Source organism: Myxine glutinosa, unplaced genomic scaffold (assembly GCF_964187855.1).
Source record: "Myxine glutinosa unplaced genomic scaffold, kmMyxGlut1.1 SCAFFOLD_504, whole genome shotgun sequence".
Taxonomy (NCBI): Eukaryota; Metazoa; Chordata; class Myxini; order Myxiniformes; family Myxinidae; genus Myxine; species Myxine glutinosa.
Window position 1 is genome coordinate 135,001 of NW_027616601.1, and position 20,621 is coordinate 155,621.

Consider the following 20,621-nt stretch of genomic DNA (forward strand, 5'->3'; position numbering starts at 1 on the left):
TCCTACGCTACATCTCTGCCAAATTTCGTTCGAATCCGTCCACAACTTTACGAGATATTTTGTCCACAAACAAACAAACGGACAAAGGGACAGACAGACAGGGGTGATAACATGACCTCCATCCACCTTTGGTGGCGGAGGTAACTACACCTCGTAATGTGCAGCAGATTGTGCAGGGGATCAGGGCCTGGCCTACTCTTTGCAATTATGACGTCACAGATGTGAGAAACTGAGAGCACGCCGGACTGGTTTTACTTTAACAAAAAAAAAAAAAAAAAAACATCAAAGAAAAATAAATTCCCCTGGGGGAAAGATATTTCAGGATTATAATCTGCATCGCAGCAATGGGGAAAATTCATATTTTATGAACAAACATTCAAAAAGAACAAGTTCAGTAAGACCTATTGTTGCCGACTGCAGACCCCCCTGTTATAACACAGCGCAGTATCTTTTACCCATTTTACAATTGCGACCTCCGAATAGGTGCCCAGTCAATAACGAAATTGATCGGCAGAATTTTCTTTCACAACATGGTTTGAGTATTAAAGCATAATTGTTATCCGAAGAAATAGTTGAAAACACTGAAATAGCCAAAAACAAATAATACTGTGAACCCATGAATAATGGCCCTGGAGAGAAGCTTTGGCAGGAGAGGGTTGGGAGAGACAGGCCATTGATCACGTAAACAGCTTCAACGTTTGAACTGGCCCAATTCTGATGTGCATGTCAGGAATGACATTTGTTGGTTCAAGGATGGTGGCATCACAGGGAGTATCGCACTCTCCCGTCGCACTTCTCCCCACTCTCCCATACATGCTGTCATTTCTGCTAGCACTTGGAGAGAAACTAGGACATCTCCCTCCGACAAGGACACGCCATCAAGGCTGCATTTAAATCAACAAGCTCTTTTAAGAGTGGTAAACAAAGTAAAGGACAGCATGATACCAGCAAACAGGACTGCCATGGTGAATGCCAGTTTATACAATAAGGGAGAGTACTTGCTGTCTTCAAAAGCAGCTCAAAGAACATCAATATGTCTTGGATTTAAGGGATGCGAGATCAGCCATCGCTGCATATATCAAGAACTCTTGACAGCACATAAATATTCGTGGACACCCCTAACGTGACAACGATGCCATTTATTTGAGTCCTTCTTTGCAAATAAATTAAAATCAAATATGGGACTTTTGAAATAAAGGAATCTGACCCAGAATGCTCGGTGCGCATGTGCAGAAACCCGAGGAAACTGGCGAGTTTGGGGCAAAATAAAGTGTTGTAATGTGAACGAGATAAGGATTGTATCCTGAAATGGCTCACAAAGATTCTAAAAGAGCACGCTGAGAGAAAGAGTCGTGTCTCTGCACAACGAAAGACGTGGAGAACTTTCTCAGCTCTCTGAATGGGCAGCTGCTCATACTGCAAACTCACGACCATGTGGGCCGGTGCAAGGCCCAGCAGGACGGGTGTGTTGGTGCACAAACCCCTGACGGATCGCTACCAGTGAGTGCACTGTGTATCTGTACTAGGTATTTCTGAACATATCTGGGTTTTTGAATGTACAGGGTAAGTTTTAAATGATTATATTTACTATCAATCAGATTTGGGAGCTGGGAGCTGCAAGAGCTGTGAGGGCTGTTATATATATATATATATATATATATATATATATATATATATATATATATATATATATATATATATATATATATATATATATATATATATACTAGGGGAAAAGCCTGTCAAAATATGATGAAGCCAAGAGCATCCCACCAACCCCCACCAAAACAAATTCTCATAACCGGATATGGATCTTCAGTAAAATCGAATTGTTTCGTCGTTGTCATATACCTAATATGTCCACCAGGTTTCGTCCAAATCAGTCCATAACTTTTTGAGATATCGTGCTCTATACTGGTTTTAGCCCAATCACTCAACGGTCAAGAATCACAAAAAAAAAATATCCGATCCTGGATCTGAATTCGATTCTCCACCGACATTGAAATAATTCGTCCTTGTCCTCACACACCCAACCTTTCCACCAAGTTTTGTCCAAATCAGTCCATAACTGATTAAGAGTTCGTGATAAACATCGGTTTTAACCATATCACTCAATGGTGAAGAATCACGTAAAATTCTCGCATTCGGACCTGCTAACAAATTCTAATCATTTTGTCCTTCTCACATATGACATTTTTGTCCTCTCCCCCGTAATTCGTCCGAATCTGTCCACAACCTTTTGAGATATCCTGTTCACAAACACACACACACAGCCAAACAGGGGTGAAAACAGCCTGAAGGTATACCTATAACTGGTGGGTGGATGTTTCGTGTGCAGCCACCCAGCTGCTGGTCGCATCATTTTTCTGTGCCGTTGATGCGATGCCTCTCCATAACCAGTTATCTGGTACTCATTTTGCCGACTTCGGAACGATGACAGGCTGAGTCAACCACACCTGGTGTTAATTCAACGGGATTACGAACTCAGGACCTTAGGATCCCAAGCCCACCACCCTAACCATGAGGCCAACACCAGGTGATAACTGGAGGTAATAGCAACACTAAAGATAATAGCATAATATTAATGTTATTACAAAACAATATTAACACTAATGATATCCCCTCTCACCAAGGGGATTTATCCTTGGACAAATGCTGTGTTAATGTGTATAAATTGCTTAACGTAGCATTTCGTGGAAAACCCTTACTGGAAGTAAAAAATATTATAAACCCCAAACAGGTATGATTACCTTTTTAAACAGTCGCTATTGCTGTTTAACACTAAAATGAAAGGGAGGAAGCCCGAGGTGTGTTCAGTTACCAAGCAGCTATCTAGCGCTTGCCAAGCCTGCAGTTCTTTATCAACGGTTTTGAATGGAGTGCTTGCTTGGATGCTTAAGCCACTTGGCGAGCGCGCTACCAGACACTTGGTACCTGAACACACTGCCAACGTTCTTGAGGCCCGAACCTAGATCTACTGTAATCTTGCTTGGATTACATGTTTGAATGGAGTGCTTGCTTGAATGGAGTGCTTGCTTGAATGGAGTGCTTGCTTGGATGCTTAAGCCACTTGGCGAGCGCGCTACCAGACACTTGGTACCTGAACACACTGCCAACGTTCTTGAGGCCCGAACCTAGATCTACTGTAATCTATATACCCCAGAGAGGATAATAACATGACCCTTCCTGCTGCTCACGTAGTGTGTGGTTGTTCTAGTATAATAAAAGGAGCCGTGCATGCATCCGTGTGTGTGCGTGCATGCGAGTTCCATCCATTCATTGGACAGTTCGCCTGCCTCCAACCACAATTTCAATACTACGGCTGCAAATTTAGGAAACCTTTAGAATTACCTTTTGTCTCATGCAGCGCATTTGTGTGGAGGTTATGCAAGTTTGTTATTATTTCGGACTATTTTCTCAAATTGTGAGTTGAACAGGCGACTGCGAGACGGATATCTGTGAAGTTGTCGGTTATATCATGATAGGGGAACAGAAAACGTTACATATTCCACTGGTCTGACATGGAAATGCCCGTTTGTTTTTATTAGTGGGGAGGAGGGTGAGAGATTGGGACAACTTTGGGACAAGAATATTTGGGAAAACTTTGGAAGGGGGAGGTTGAGATTTTGGTGTTTGGGAGTGGGAGGAGAGCAAAGATGGGGCAGAGTTGGGAGTGGGAGGCTGAGGCTTTTTTGTTGAGTTGTCAGAATTGCATGTGTGAGTTCACCCTATGGGTAATGTGTTAGTATCGGTAAAAGCTGAAGCCTTCGTCCGTCCCTGTGTATGTGTGTTATTGGCAGGTTCAAAGTGCCTCCAAGATGGTCATAACACAGAATAATTCAATCAGTGATTTCGAGACAAACAAAGGAGAAAGGAATGGTGATGATATAACATTTATGGACAACAAACATCTTTCTTTGTACTTCCATCACCGAAGGTGGATAGAGATTATATTTTCACTCCTGTCTGTTTGTGAACAGGATATCTCAAAAAGTTATGGACGGATTTGGACAAAACTTTGTGGACGAGTTGGTTAGGTGACGAGAACAAGCCGATTCGATCTGGGTTCAGATCCGAATCCAGATCCGGCCTATCAGTAGGATACAAAACATAAACTGTTCCACCTTGTGGAGGTATGCGCTCTACCGGGTGACTTTCTAGTTTTTCATGCAAAACCATGTAGCTCATTGCAGGTTGGAAAGTTTTTTTAAACTAGGAATATGATCAATGACTCACAGCTACAAACAACAAAAATTGTATCTTTCAAAAGGGTGAACACCCTTATCGCACCAGGATAGAAGTTATTTCCGATGAAAAGTCATGTATCACCAGATGCTTATGAGCACTTTGCATTAGGTTTGCTGAATGATCAACAAAATGTGGTCTTAACTAATCTTTCCATGAGAAGTTTTTTTCTCGTATAATTCCAAACCTCTCTCACACTCTGCACTATTATTGGAAATGATTACAGTAATTTCTGTTTCATATAAGCTTTACAATTGCCTGGCATGTTCTTGGAGTATAGTTATAAAATCTTGGAGATGAAGTTCCAATATGGATGTTGAGGTAGTTAGTTAACGCAATTGGTATTGGGATCTGCAGAGAACCTTGGGGTCTCCTACCTCTTTAGCACACATCATTCTTCCCTTCACATTGTTGATTCGGCTGGGGAAGGTTTTTCGCCCAAATCTTTCACGAAATTGGCAGAAATTTGTAATTCGTTCAGGGTGCCGGCGATAACTCGGCTAATCTTTGCGAAAAGACACCGTGGGATCTTTAACATCCCCAAACGAATGTAAGCACACGCGTCCCCAGGATCACTCCGATATTTTTTAATGGTGCACACGGTGATGCAACACCCAATCGGCAGAGCAGCATTCCCACAGTTTAGAGTTGGGTCGAGAATCGAACCCAGACGAGATATAACATCCTGTAGAACAGCTGTGTAATTATTTAAGAAATGGTCCTTAATGTGCATAAAAATAGAACAACTGCAGCAATGCTCGCCTGTCTTGTCAATATAAACAAGCTTCGCATGAAGTTTTTAGTGCGGAACATGTTAACCATACTGTATTTCTATTCACGTTTTTAGTGTTTCTAGTATGCAAAATTATGATGCAATATAAGCCCACTTATTACCTTAATATTTTTCGAGACAGATTTGCTGAGCTTCCAGATCTGGTGGCAAGCAGTCTTCCTCCTCCCAGGACTTCGTCTCGCTTGCAGTGTCATGGCGATCGCAAGGAGCAGCAGGAAAAACAAGAGCGTGGAACTTGCTGTGGGGCGAGACACACCCGCGGACAGGTCACGAGATGAATTTAAGGGTGGGTAAAGCAATAAAGAAAGAGACATAAATTATACATACAGTGTTGTCGGAAGAAGAAATTGTTCAGTCGTTACAAAGTTTGCAGTGATGAACAAAGTATTTGAAGAAAGGCTTATGTGTATTTTAAACGCTTGTCAGTACCAGTGAAGCGACGTGTCATGCATGGTACGTACATGTCATGGTACTCGCGTTTCAAGCTGTTTCCACGAAGAGTCCCAAGCACTTGTATGCGCCTTTTATAATGACCTCTTCAGAATCGGGTATTCCCGTCTTGGCACAGTTGCTGAGATATTATAATGAAATATATGCAATTGGTTTTTGCATGCAACACAGTTACGTTACCTGATGAAGCGACAAAGTTTGCAGTATGTTATATAGCCTGCAATAGGTTATTTCCCTTCGCTGCTCTTCATCGTTGGCTTTATATAGGCAGGGCAAACCAGTTTTGTCTCCGAAAGTACAACCAAAACCTTTTTCGAGCGGAAAACTTCTGAAAAATCCCATTTCGGAACGAAATTAACTGCGAACGCGATCTTGTATTGTGGTCGAGTAGGCGGGCTGGAGATGAAGCATGGAGGGAAAAATCGTGCAATGGGCAGGGCATATACTTGCATGACACGTGTATGACGTGAAGGTGTTCGCATACCATCCAGCACCCCTTTTATACCTTAAGTGAGCCGATGAGCATTTGTGATGCATTTTGTTTTGAATGAAGGGAAGTGTTTGACGCAAGTAAGTTGCCTATGATTATTAACTAGTGGGGTCACCCGTGGGAATCCCACGGGTATGGACGTGTGTGACATTTGGACATCTTGATTTACATGCTGCACATTAAATTTTACAAAATGGTTAAAATGGTGTAATGAACACAATTGATTTATTTCACATAATATGTGACCCCTCACTCCTCTCCACCCTCACGCCTCTCCAATGCCACTCCTCCTCACACTCCTCTCCAATGCCACTCCTCCTCACACTCCTCTCCAATACCTCCTCACACTCCTCTCCAATACCTCGTCACACTCCTCTCCAATACCTCCTCACACTCCTCTCCAATACCTCCTCACACTCCTCTCCAATACCTCCTCACACTCCTCTCCAATACCTCCTCACACTCCTCTCCAACCCCTCACACTCCTCGCCAACCCCTCACACTCCTCGCCAACCCCTCACACTCCTCGCCAACCCCTCACACTCATCTCCAACCCCTCACACTCATCTCCAACCCCTCACACTCATCTCCAACCCCTCACACTCCTCTACAACCCCTCACACTCCTCTCCAGTCCTTCGCACTCCTCTCCAATCCCTCACACTCCTCTCAAATCCCTCACACTCTTCAATTCCTCATACTCCCCTCCAATCGCACCTCACTTGCCTCTCCAATCGCGCCTCACTCACCTCTCCAATCGCTCCTCACTCTCCAACACCTCACTCCTCTCCAATCCCTCACACTCCTCTCCAATCCCTCACACTCCTCTCAAATCCCTCACACTCCTCTCAAATCCCTCTTCAATTCCTCATACTCCCCTCCAGTCGCTCCTCACTCGCCTCTCCAATCGCTCCTCACTCTCCAAACCCTCGCTCCTCTCCAACCCCTCGCTCTTCTCCAACACCTCCTCCCCAACACCTCCTCACACTCCTCTCCAACACCTCACACTCCTCTCCAATACCTCACACTCCTCTCCAATACCTCACACTCCTCTCCAATACCTCACACTCCTCTCCAATACCTCCTCACACTCCTCTCCAATACCTCCTCACACTCTTCTCCAATACCTCCTCACACTCCTCTCCAATACCTCCTCACACTCCTCTCCAATAACTCCTCACACTCCTCTCCAATAACTCCTCACACGCCTCTCCAAACCCTCACACGCCTCTCCAAACCCTCACACGCCTCTCCAAACCCTCACACGCCTCTCAAATCCCTCACACTCCTCTTCAATTCCTCATACTCCCCTCCAATCGCTCCTCACACTCTTCTACAACCCCTCACACTCCTCTACAACCCCACACATTCCTCGCCAACCCCTCACACTCCTCGCCAACCCATCACACTCCTCTCCAACCCCTCACACTCCTCTCCAACCCATCACACTCCTCTCCAAGCCCTCACACTCCTCTCCAAGCCCTCACACTCCTCTCCAATACCTCCTCACACTCTCCAATACCTCCTCACACTCCTCTCCAATACCTCCTCACACTCCTCTCCAATACCTCCTCACACTCCTCTCCAATACCTCCTCACACTCCTCTCCAATACCTCCTCACACTCCTCTCCAAAACCTCCTCACACTGCTCTCCAATACCTCCTCGCACTCCTCTCCAATACCTCCTCTCCAATACCTCCTCGCACTCCTCTCCAATACCTCCTCGCACTCCTCTCCAATACCTCCTCGCACTCCTCTCCAATACCTCCTCGCACTCCTCTCCAATACCTCCTCGCACTCCCCTCCAATACGTCCTCACACTCCTCTCCAATACCTCCTCGCACTCCTCTCCCATACCTCCTCGTACTCCTCTCCAATACCTCCTCGTACTCCTCTCCAATACCTCCTCGTACTCCTCTCCAATACCTCCTCGTACTCCTCTCCAATACCTCCTCACACTCCTCTACAACCCGTCACTCCTCTACAACCCCTCACATTCCTCGCCAACCCCTCACACTCCTCGCCAACCCCTCACACTCCTCACCAACTCAGCACACTCCTCTCCAACCCCTCACACTCCTCTCCAACCCCTCACACTCCTCTCCAATCCCTCACACTCCTCTCCAACCCCTCACTCCTCTCCAACCCCTCGCACTCCTCTCCAACCCCTCACACTCCTCTCCAACCCCTCACACTCCTCTCCAACCCCTCACACTCCTCTCCAAGCCCTCACACTTCTCTCCAACCCCTCACACTCCTCTCCAATACCTCCTCACACTCCTCTCCAATACCTCCTCACACTCCTCTCCAATCGGCCCTCACTCTCCGCTTCAATCGCCCCTCACTCTCCGCTCCAATCGGCCCTCACTCTCCGCTCCAATCGCCCCTCACTCTCCGCTCCAATCGGCCCTCAGTCTCTGCTCCAATCGCCCCTCACTCTCCGCTCTAATCGCCCCTCACTCTCCAACTCCTTGCTCCTCACTCTCCAACCCCTATCTCCTCGCTCTCCAACCCCTCGCTCTTCACTCTCCAACCCCTATCTCCTCGCTCTCCAACCCCTCGCTACTCGCTCTCCAACCCCTATCTCCTCGCTCTCCAACCCCTCGCGCCTCACTCTCCAACCCCTAGCACCTCGCTCTTCAACCCCTCGCTCCTCTCCAACCCTCCTCAGCGTTGTTGCAGCAGCATTCTGTGCGGTTCTCCCGTCTCGTGCGGTCTCTGTGCGGTTCTTGCTACATCCTGTTCAAGTCTGCATTGACGTTCGTCGACGGACTCGTTCGTCGTCTCATTCGTTTTCTTGCTACATCCTGTTCAAGTCTGCGTTCTTCATCGACCGTCGCATTCATTTTGGAAATGGAAGTTTCCACGCAACGCATGAATTGTCACGATCCTCAAGAGGAAGTGTCTCGTAAGTCGTAATCATCAAATGATAAATGGCAAGTAAATTACATTGTGAAAATTAAAGATTTCAAATAAACCTATTTAAAGTGTATGCGCACATAACTAATAAAAAAAAACGAAGAAATATCTCTCGGTAATTTCCTGAAACATATTTTACTTCCGGATGATAATGTTGAATGAAATTAGAACGAAGAAATATATGTCGTTTTTGTGCCGACTGTTATCAAAAGTAAAAGTAAGATATCTTAACGGAAAAGAAAAAGCGAATTTTTAATATATGTCGACATTTTCCCCTGTTCTGTCTTTCCCTCGTGGTCCCCCTGTGCTGTCTTTCCCTCATGGTCCCCCTGTGCTGTCTTTCCCTCGTGGGCCCCCTGTACTGTCTTTCCCTCGCGTTGTCAGCTCTTTCACGAGCCTCGATTCAGTATACAAAAAAAAAAAAAAAAAAACTGTTATTTTACGCAGTGTATTTTCGTGTATCATCGTGGCGCGATTTTTAAAAATATATCTCTGCATTTTCCTGTGTATGCATGAAAGTTCTCAATTATTTCTGACGCCGAGTCTAAAACCATCGATAAAAATTAAATCAGATGGTGAATTCGAGATAAAATCGTGAGGGTGACTCAATGAATGGGCTTTATTTTACAGGCCTTTGAGAAATCATTTCGGCCGATAAACGGAAACTTTCATGGGATTCTCTTCCAGTTTTTTTTCAACCGAGTCTAAAACTGTGTTAGCGACTGTTAAAAATGAAATTATATATCGCATTTGAGTTGAAATAAACCTGTGTGAGAGAGAAAGACAGCACGGGCCTAACTAAACAGGCCTCAAAGCTATTCGAGGTAATAAAATGGTGGATATTTGTTTACATGAAGCCTCTCCAAGAATGGGTGGAGCTACTCTGTAAACGGAGAAAGCCACACCCCCGGACAGACAGACATAATCGCCGTAGTGAAGTGTGGTGCTGCGCACACAACTTGCTTGCCAAAGAGGTAGGCCACAACGCGTTTGATAAAACCAAGAGTCTTTATTATGAAAGCTCGAACTGCAGCACTGGGCGGGCTCGAGCTTGGAGCCCGCATATATGTGCCGAGCCCACGCCTCGTCCCTGGGCGTGGCCGATCGGTTGATAGGCGGGGCATGCATTCCAGTTCCCCGCCTGGACGTTCGCGCCACCTGCTGGTGCGCTGAATTCGTGTACCTTGCTTGTGTCCGCCACACGCACCCCCCCAGAATTCCCGCGCACCTGAAGGATGAGTTTGCGGGGAAGCCGGATGACCTGGCCGAAACGCCCCCTGGCGACGGGTGCCGGTCTGGTGGGTGGCGGGACGGCAGGGCTGAGGGGTGCCGGGGGTCCGACCGCCGGGGGTCGGCCTCGACGCGGAGGCAGAGCTGCTGGCGGGGGTGCCGGGCGTCCAACCGCCAGGGGGCGGCCTCGACGTGGAGGCAGAGCCGCTGGCGGGGGGTGGTCCGGATCGAGGTGGGCCGGCTTGAGGCGGTCCACGGAAATGCGATCCGGGGCACCGCCGATGTCGACCGTGAAAAACTTGTCCCCGGCCTCCAACACGCGGAAGGGCCCGTCGTACGGGGGCCGCAGCGGTGCCCGGTGGACGCCGTGCCGGATGAACACGTACGTTGCCGTGCGAAGCTCCGGGGCGACGTGGGAAGGCGGGCAACCGTGGTGTGCCGTTGGCACCGGGGCGAACCTCCGGGCGGTCTCCTGAAGGGCGGAGCGCTGTTGTGCCGCGGACCAAGGAGCCGTGGAGTCGGGGATAAATTCACCCGGTACCCGCAGTGGTTGCCCGAAGACCAGCTCCGCCGAGGATGTGCGCAGGTCGTCCTTGGGCGCCGTCCTGAGGCCCAGCAGGACCCAGGGGAGTCTGTCGACCCAGCCGCCATCGCAGAGGCTGGCCCGGAGCGCGGCCTTCATGGAGCGATGAAAGCGCTCGCACAGGCCATTGGCCTGGGGGTGGTAGGCCGTGGTGTGGTGTAGCTTCACCCCGTGTCCTTGCGCCACCGTGGCCCAGAGCTCCGAGGTGAACTGGGGGCCGCGGTCGGACGAGATGTCTGAGGGGGCACCGAACCGGGCAACCCAAGTGGCGATAAAGGCTTGCGCCACCTCAGCCACAGACGTCGCCGCCAATGGGACGGCCTCCGGCCACCGTGTGATGCGGTCGACCATGGTGAGGAGGTGGGTGAACCCTCGCGAGGGGGGCAGAGGTCCCACCAAGTCGACGTGCACGTGGTCGAACCACCGCTCAGGCACCGTAAACGGGGCCAACGGTGCCTGGGTGTGGCGGTGGACCTTTGCGCGCTGGCACGCGAGGCACGTCCTGGCCCAGTCGCGGATGTCCTTCCGGAGGCCATGCCAGACGAACTTTGCCCCGAAGAGTTTTTGGGATGCCCTCGCGCCAGGGTGGGACAGGCCGTGGATGGCGTCGAACACCGGGCGCTGCCAGCCAGCGGGCATGATGGGGCGAGGCTGGCCGAGGGAGACGTCGCATAGGAGGGCCGTGCCCATGGCATCGAACGGCACCTCAGTGATGCGGAGGCCCGTGGCGGCGGTCCGCAAGGCCTGGACGCCGGGGTCGGCGGTCTGGGCCTCCGCCATCCGGGCATAGTCGACCCCGAGGTGGACCGCGTGTATGACGGACCGTGAAAGGCAATCCGCCACCGGGTTGTCCTTACCCGCCACGTGACGGATGTCCGTCGTGTACTCAGACACGGCAGAGAGGTGGCGCTGCTGCCGTGCCGACCATGGCTCGGCGACCTTGGCCATCGCGAACACAAGGGGCTTGTGGTCAACGAAGGCCGTGAACGGGCGGCCCTCCAGCAGATGACGGAAGTGTCAGACCGCCAGGTGGAGTTCGAGCAACTCGCGGTCGAAGATGCTGTACTGGCATTCGTGCGGGCGAAGCTGCCGGCTGAAAAACGCCAGCGGTTGCCAAGCACCACGCACCCATTGCTCGTGCACCGTGCCCACCGCGTAATCCGACGCGTCGGTGGTGAGGGCGATCGGTGCGTCGGGTGCCCGGGTGCGCCAGCATGGTGGCGTCGGCCAGAGCCAGCTTTGCGCCCACCAACGCCTCGGCCATCGGCTCCGACCATGCGATGTCACCTTTGCCCGGCTTGCCCCGGAGGGCCTCGTGCAAGGGGGGAAGGAGCTGGGCGACGTGGGGCACGAAGCGGTGGTAAAAGTTTACCATGCCCAGGAACTCCTGGAGCCCCTTGATCGTGCGGGGCCGCGGGAAATCCCTGACAGCCTCCACCTTGGCCGGTAAAGGGACGGCCCCGTGCTCGGTGATGCGGTGCCCCAAGCAGTCGATGGTGGTGACACCGAAACGGCACTTGGCAGGGTTTATGATTAGGCCATGCTGGCCCAGGCGTTCGAACAGTGTGCGGAGGTGGAGCAGGTGGTCCTCCCGGGACGCGCTCGCGACTAGGATGTCGTCCAGGTAGACAAACAGGAAAGGTAAGTCGCACAAGACGCTGTCCATAAGCCGCTGGAACGCCTGAGCCGCATTCTTCAACCCGAAGGGCATCCTTAGAAATTCGAAGAGGCCGAAAGGGGTGATGACGGCCGTCTTCGGGACGTCGTCCGGTTGGACGGGGACCTGATGGTAGCCCCGGATGAGGTCCACCTTCGAAAACACGGTCGTGTTGGCCAACCGGGAGGAAAAGTCCTGAATGTGCGGGACCGGGTAGCGGTCGGGGGTGGTGGCATCATTGAGCCGGCGGTAGTCCCTGCACGGCCGCCATCCTCCACCGGGCTTCGGCACAATGTGCAGAGGGGAAGCCCAAGCGCTGTTGGAGCGCCGTACGATCCCCAGCCGCTCCAGCGTGGCGAACTCTCTTTAGGCGTCGTTTCTTTAGGAAAAAAAATGGAATGATTTTGCACCTCTTCTTCAGCTTAGAACTTCAGGATAGACGACATTTCTGATAAAAGTTCCTTTTCTCTCTTTGAAGTTCTTGTCAAACATTTTTATATTGTCACTGCTGCCATCGCGATGCCATGGCATTATTCATAACATTCATTCATTCATTCATTCATTTAACGATCATTAAACATTATTCTTACCTCATTAAACGTTCATTAAACATTCAACGTTTATTAAACGATTACGAAAATAAAAACGAAAAACATTACGAAATTACATTCACACCGTCACATCAAACACTACCGTGAACACAAACATCGTCACAACATCGTCACAATGAAAACATCGTCACAAACGTTACGTTACGTTACGTAATTCAAACCGTGAACACATCGAATATTGGAGAGGCCATTGCCAAAACGATTTGTTTTCTCTGGTACGTGTTTCTGGGCGGGTACCGTTTCAGATAAACCGGTAAAATGCCTCTCAAACGGAAAGCCTCATTAACGAAAACGTCCAAGGAAGCATTTGCAACAAAGAAGGCTCGCCTAGACAAGGACTATCGGATGCAGGAACAAGTATGTAACACAGCTGCACACCAGTCTCGGAGGCAGTCCGAGGAATACAGATCTGGTGATCAAGGACGTAACACAGCTGCACACCAGTCTCGGAGGCAGTCCGATGAATACAGATCTGCTGAACAAGATCGTAATACAGCTGCACACCAGAGCGCTAGGAAAGTCCAGCTTAAATTGGCTCTAACGCAAAAGAGGAGGATTGGAGCAGTGTTTGATGTCCAGCACTTTCAAGAAGCTGACTATCCAGCAAAGCAGCAAGGTCACAAGCTGCCAAGTCTGTATGATACAGGACGTAAGTGCCCCTTCTGTAAGGCCCACTGCTGGAATGACGAACTACCTGGATTCTGCTGTGAGAAGGGCAAAATTGCAATCAATCTGCTCGAGACCTACGTTGAAGATTTCAAAGTTCTGTTCGACCAAAAGGAGTTTATTGAGAAGATGCGCCAGTTCAACAATGCCTTGGCCATGGCATCGATCGGAATCAAGGAGCACTTCATGCCAGGATTCAGCCCCATGGTGAAGCTTCAAGGTAAAGTCTACCATCACATTGGACCACTCCAGCCAGAAAGTGATCAATCGCATCCAACGTTCGCTCAAATATGGTTCCATGACAGTGACGAACTGGATAACCGACTGCGATTTAATGAACAGCTCAACGGTAATATTGACATTCTGAAGACTCTCCAAGACTGGCTGCGTCAGAACAATCCCCACATCCAGTCTCTGAAATCTGCCCTTGAGTTGATGGAAGCAGACAACAACATCACTATTAGACCATGGGCCAAGCCCAAAAATTATGCTTAGTTTTTGAGTTCCATGATCTACACCTGAGAAGTACTTACAAGTGTGTTCAGTATGTTAAATAGGTGTGTATTAAACATAAATTACATGTTCCCACGTTTGAAATTTGCACATTAAAGTAGAAATGTTAAAAACAACAATGTCTCCCCCTAACTTCCCCGAACATCGACCACTTGTCTAACGTTTTAAATACCGTCTGGCAAATACCGTAATTAATCGTGTTCTGCTCCTCGTGTGCGGCCTTGTACCCCCGTCGTTGTTTGCTAAGTTAAGTTCCCTACTTCGTGTTTTGCTTGGCTCTTCGATTTTTCCCTTCTACCCCGAACATAATACTCTTTGTCTGACGTTTTAAATCCCCACCCCCCAAACCCCCCCCCCCCCAAAAAATAACCAAAAAACATTTATTTTTCCTTTCTCCACGTGTGCTGTTGTCTCATCCTGTACTTCTGTCCAGGTGTGCTGTTCGCCCCGCCCCCATTATCTCCTTGCCATCCACCTTTTGCTCTGTTCACGTGACTCATGGTGGTCCCTCTCGGCCCTCCCACCGCCGGAATTTTGTGCATTTAAGATTGTTCACGGTTCTGTTTAAATATTATTTAAATATGTTTAAACTTTCCCCTTCAGTGTTTTATTCAGTGGTATATTACAACACGCTGTTTTTCTTCATATTTAAAAGGCTTCTTTCAATTTCCTCTCCAACTCATTCCACTTCAAAAAAAATAAATTCAATCCCTTATAACTCTAAATCACTGCATGCTCTAAATTCACATTTTTTCCATCCTTCCTCCATCGTTCTTAATCGGATTGCTAACTTGAAAATCACAATAAACCCAATTTGTTATCAATGTTCGTCTTTCATTAATCATCCACTTTCTAAACTCCCCTCTTGCCCCTCCCCACCAAATCCCCCCCCTTGCCCCTAAACTCCTAAACTCCCCCCTTGCCCCTCCCCTCCTAAACTCCCCCCTTGCCCCTCCCCTCCTAAACTCCCCCTCACTCCTCCCCTTCAAAACTCCCCCCCAACCCCTCCCATTCAAATCTCCTCCCATACCATTCCTCTCCAATTCTCCCTCCCCCCTCCTCCTCCTCCTCAAAGCTGCCTCCTCCCCACTTCGTCTCCCTTCTATCTCATACCTCCACCTCCCCCAACCCTCTACTTTCCTCTGCCCCCCCTCAAACAACCCCTCACTGTGCCTCATCCCTTCACCATCAAACCTTTCATTCTCCTCATCCTTCCTTTTCTTGTAACTCTTCTGTAATCTCTGACACACTATCAACTGCTCTCCCTACCTCCTCCTCTCATCCTTCATCTTACCCCGACATCTCCCCTCCCCTGTCCTGTACCCGATGCTCCACCTCTCTCTTCATTAATGGTATGGACCTCAAACATCCGGGGCCTTCGCTCAAACCTGACTGATCTCTCCATACAGGTTGCTTCTGACAATCCAGACTTGACCTGCTTAACAGAAACTTTCCTCCTTCAAGATGTCTCTGATTCCTTAATATCTCTTCCTGGTTACTCCCTCCTCCGGTATGATAGACCTGAGCCTCATCCTGGTGGTGGGGTGGCTATCTTTATCCAAAACTCTCTTCCTCACTCTCCTTGCACTGCCCTCTCTCCACCTCACCCCCAGGAGTACCTCTGGTTACGGCTTCCTCTCCGCTCCCACCTTTTGTTCATATGTGTTCTGTACTGTCCTCCAAACAGTGATGACTCCATTTACATTTCACTGTCTGACAACATGGACCAACTTCTATCCACTCATCCCAACTCTCTCTTCCTCATATGTGGTGACTTCAACTGTCATCATGCCAGCTGGCTGGGTGTGGGTTCATCTCTCACCAGCCATGGCACCTCAGCAAAGGACCTCTGCGACTCACTGGGATTGACACAATCTGTCAATTTCCCGACCCGGATCTCAGCCAATGGTGTATCTTCTCTTCTAGACTTGTTTATGACAAACTTCCCTGCTAATGTCTGCTGCTCTTCTTCTGCCCCAATCGGTTCTTCTGATCACGTGCTTGTTAAAGTGGACATCTCTCTGGCCATTCTCAGAGAGCCTCCTCAGCGACCCGAGTCTAGCATTTCACTCAGGCCGACTGGCACGGTCTTCAAGCAGCCATCAATCATCTGGACTGGTCTCCCATCTCCACTGCCTCTGACATCAATTCTTCCTGGGAATTCTTCCAAAGCCAACTGCTCTCTCTCATGCACAGATTTATCCCACCTCGTCTTCAGTTGTCTTACCCTTCCTCCCGTCCATGGTACACTGAATCTTGTGGTGAGGCAGTTGCCCTGAAACAACTTGCCTTTGCCTCTTGGAAGGCTAATCCAACTGAAGGCAATCTCAGTTCCTTCCACCAAGCTCGGAACAAGTGTGTGTCTACCCTCAGGAGTGCCAGGAAGCACTATCTCTCCACACTCAAGAATGAACACTCAAACCTGTCTCCTTCCTCCAAATCCTGGTGGCGTCTGGTCAAAGCCGTTTCTGGTGTTTGTTCCCCCTCCATCCCCTCCCTTACCTCAAATGGCTACACAGTTGACACCGCACGTGACAAAGCCGAATGGCTCAACTCTGTGTTTGCCTCAAAATCTTGTGTCCCAAACCCATCTCTCTCTGTTCCCACCTTACCCAGTCGAACCCAACTGCTACTGGACTCTGTGTCCTTCTCTCCTGACAAGGTGGAGGAGTTTTTGTCAAACCTCGACTCTGATTCTGCAACTGGACCAGACGGCATCAGCCCACGGGTCCTAAAATCCTGCTCTGCCGCTCTATCTCACCCTCTCTTTTGCTCAAGGTCATCTGCGGCATCCTAGAAATCAGCAAACATTACCGCTTTACACAAAAAGGTGCAAAAACAGATCCTTGCAACGACAGACCAATCAGCCTGCTCCCAATTATCAGCAAAGTCATGGAATCCATCATTGCTTCAGATATCAAATCCTTCCTCTCCTCCAATGGCTTGATCTCCGATCATCAATTTGGATTCAGACCAGGTCATTCTACTCTGGACATGCTGCTTCTGCTGTCTCAACAATGGATGGAGGCCCTCAATGCCAAACAGGAAATCAGAGCCGTCTCCCTTGACAAATCACGTGCCTTCGATACGGTCTGGCACCCAGCTCTGCTCACCAAACTCTCCTGCTATGGTATCCATGGAAATCTTCATGCATGGCTTGCGGACTTCCTCTCTGGTCGTAGACAACGTGTGGCCCTGAATGGATTTCTCTCATCTCCCCTTGCTGTTCAGGCTGGAGTTCCCCAAGGCAGTGTTCTGGGCCCTGTGCTTTTTCTGGTCTTTATCAATGATCTCTCCGACTCTCTGGAAAATCCTCTCTATCTCTTTGCTGACGACTCCACTCTCTGCCGCTCCATTCCTCTTCCCTCAGATCGGCAGTCTGCAGCCTCCTCACTCTCTGAAGACCTGGACAAAATCACAGACTGGTCAAACAAGTGGAACATGTCTTTCAATCCTGACAAATCTCACACTCTTACTATGTCTCTCCAAAAAGATCGACTGGACAACCCTCCCATCTTCTTTCTCAACAATCCTCTCCAAGAAGTTCTGTCGCTCAAGCTTTTGGGTCTCACTGTCTGCCATGATCTTTCTTGGGAAAACCACATTTCCAAGCTGGCCTCCAAAGCCAGTCGCCGACTGGGCATCCTCCGTCGTGCGAAGTCCTTCCTCGGCACACCTGTGCTCCTCACCACATACAAGGCTTTCATCCGCAGCTCAATGGAATACTGTTCTCCCCGATGGGCCGGTGCTCCTGCCTCACACCTAGCTCGGCTTCACGCTGTTGAAACCAAAGCTTTCAGAATCATTGGACTCTCCCGTGATGAAGCTATCTCCGAGGGCCTTTCACTCACTCACCGCAGACAGGTAGGTAGTCTGGGGTTCGGTTGCGAGAGGACGCTGGCGTTGCATATTCGCCGCTTCTCCGACTGGATGGATGTACAGGATCTGCTTCTACCTTTCTGACCTGACATCTCACACCTGTCCTGCCTTTTCACACCCGCACGTGCCGCGTGTTCTCCGGCTGGATAACGGAATCTGCTTTTGATGGTACGGAATACGGAATTCGAAAGGCCCGCTCCCGTTGTTTGTGTCCGTGGCCTTGTTTGCCGGTGGCCTTGTGGCCTTGTTTGCCGCTGTGGTCTTGATTAGCGGCTGCAGTCGTTTGCCGCTGCGTTTGCCGCTTTGCCTCCTCGACCTTGGCCTCGTACTCGTCCCTTCGCTCCTGCCTGGCATGGCTCTGAAGTACTCCGCCGCAAGGCTTCTTCTGCTCAATACCCGCTCCACCCCATCATGCATCTCTGCCATCAAATCAAATGGACTCCTCCGACGACCCAGGTACATTCACCGTGGCTCCGGTCGCAAGTTTGTTTATTTGCAATCAGGTCACTCCATCCCCGTCCTCTGGTCGGCTCAGCGCACTCTCACTCTTCGTCCCAGCGCACCTGGTCACAGCAACCCACACGATCGCACCTCTTGCCTACGAACCCTGGCTAAATCACCTGAATTCATCCCTGCTGTTCAAAACAACATCAAGCTCACCCTGTTCAACACCCGGTCCCTCAACAATAAATGCCTCATCCTGAACGAATACATCCTGGATAACAAACTGGACTTTCTCTGTCTCACCGAAACCTGGCAACAACCTCTGGACTACTACACACTCAACCTCACCACACCCAGTGGATATTCCTACGTCAATAAACCACGCTCGGAGGGCCGAGGTGGTGGAATTGCCGTTATCCACCGTCAAGACATCAAGACCAACCTCATCTCCATCTCATCTGCTCCATCATTTGAACACCTGGCTTTAAAACTCTCTGGTCACACGCAGTCAGTCATGGCTGTCGTCTACCGCCCTCCCAAACCACACCCATCATTCCTGTCTGACTTCTCCTACTTTCTGACCCAGCTATGTTCCCTCTCCCCCTCAATCCTCCTCCTTGGTGATTTCAATATCCACATGGACTCCACTGACTCCACAATAACCACTGACTTCACTGATTTACTCACCTGCTTTAACCTCACTCAACATGTCGACTTTCCTACCCATATCCGTGGTCACATTTTGGACCTTGTCTGCTCCACTGGATTAAATTTGCACCATCTCTATGGCTCCGACCTCACCCTCTCTGACCACTTAGCCATCACTCTGACCATCAACATCCCCGCCCCAACACCAAGGCATTATCGCACAATCAACTTCCGTAAGCTAAACGCTCTTTCACCTACCTCATTCTCATCCACCCTCTCTGAAAAAATGTCCACTTCTCCCTTCATTGACCTCCACACCCCTTCCGACCTCACTGACTACTACAACCACACTCTCTCCTCCTGCCTTGACCAGCTTGCGCCTGCAAAAACCAAAACAGTTTCTTTCACCCATTCTGCTCCCTGGTTTACCCCTGAACTCCACCTGATGAAAACTCGTGCTCGCCAACTTGAAAGACTCCGCAATAAAACGGGTCTCACAGTTCACTCCCAAGCCTACAAGGACCACATACAACACTACAAAGATGCCCTCTCCCGCGCCCGCTCTGCCTACTACTCTCAAATTATCCACTCTGGCTCCGGAAACCCAAAAGCACTCTTCTCGACAATAAACAAACTCCTCCGCCCCCTGAACACCACCACCCAGTCATTCACAGTAGACAACTGCATCTCCTTCCTCTCTTTCTTCCAACGCAAAATTGACAACATCTACAACAGCTTGACCACCGCCGCACCCGCTCCCCCTCCAACCACCTGCCCCCCCTTGTCCTGCCATCCCCTGTCTCGGTTCTCCCCAATCTCTCCTACTGACCTCTCTGAACTCCTCATAGGAATGAAAACTGCCACCTGCACTCTTGACCCCATCCCCTCCAGCTTTGTCAAAGCCTCCCTCCCTGCTCTCTCTCCACTTATCATTGCAACAATAAACTCCTCCCTGTCTACAGGCATCGTCCCACCTTCCCTCAAAATTGCTGCTGTTACCCCCATTCTAAAAAAACCTGGTCTAAACCCTGACACCCTAAACAACTTCAGACCCATCTCCAACCTACCCTTTCTGTCAAAAGTTTTGGAACGCGCTGTAGCCACTCAACTCAAACATCATCTCTCTGCCAATAACTTGTATGAAACATTCCAATCCGGATTCCGCTCCAACCACAGTACTGAAACTGCTCTCCTCAAAATCACCAACGACCTTCTCCTCTCCTCTGACGCTGGCAACCTCAACATTCTCGTCCTCCTCGACCTCAGCGCTGCCTTTGACACCATCGATCACACTATCCTCCTCACCCGACTTGAATCCACCTTTAACGTCACCGGCACTGCCCTCTCTTGGATTAAATCATACCTCTCTGACAGATGCCAGTTCATCTCCATCAATAACTGCAAATCCCCCACTGCTCCCCTCCCCCAAGGTGTCCCCCAAGGTTCAGTTCTTGGCCCCCTCCTCTTCATCCTTTACCTGTCCCCGCTCGGTC

The 20,621-nt window shown here is 49.6% G+C and overlaps 1 protein-coding gene across 2 annotated transcripts in view; it reads right to left on the reverse strand.

Annotated features, from left to right (window-relative positions):
• Nucleotides 1–5,877, reverse strand: part of LOC137431300 (uncharacterized) — a 21,390-nt gene extending 15,513 nt beyond the window's left edge. The window contains exons 1-2 of one of the 2 annotated variants that reach the window (XM_068122474.2): nucleotides 5,500–5,877; nucleotides 5,140–5,276 (exon numbers count right to left, since the gene is read on the reverse strand). In XM_068122474.2, the coding sequence (XP_067978575.1) occupies nucleotides 5,140–5,276; nucleotides 5,500–5,506 (144 nt within the window). In that variant the 5' untranslated portion in view covers nucleotides 5,507–5,877. The remainder of the gene's footprint in view (nucleotides 1–5,139; nucleotides 5,277–5,499) is intronic. The other variant, XM_068122475.2, reaches the window with a different exon arrangement.
• Nucleotides 5,878–20,621: the final 14,744 nt, after the last annotated feature.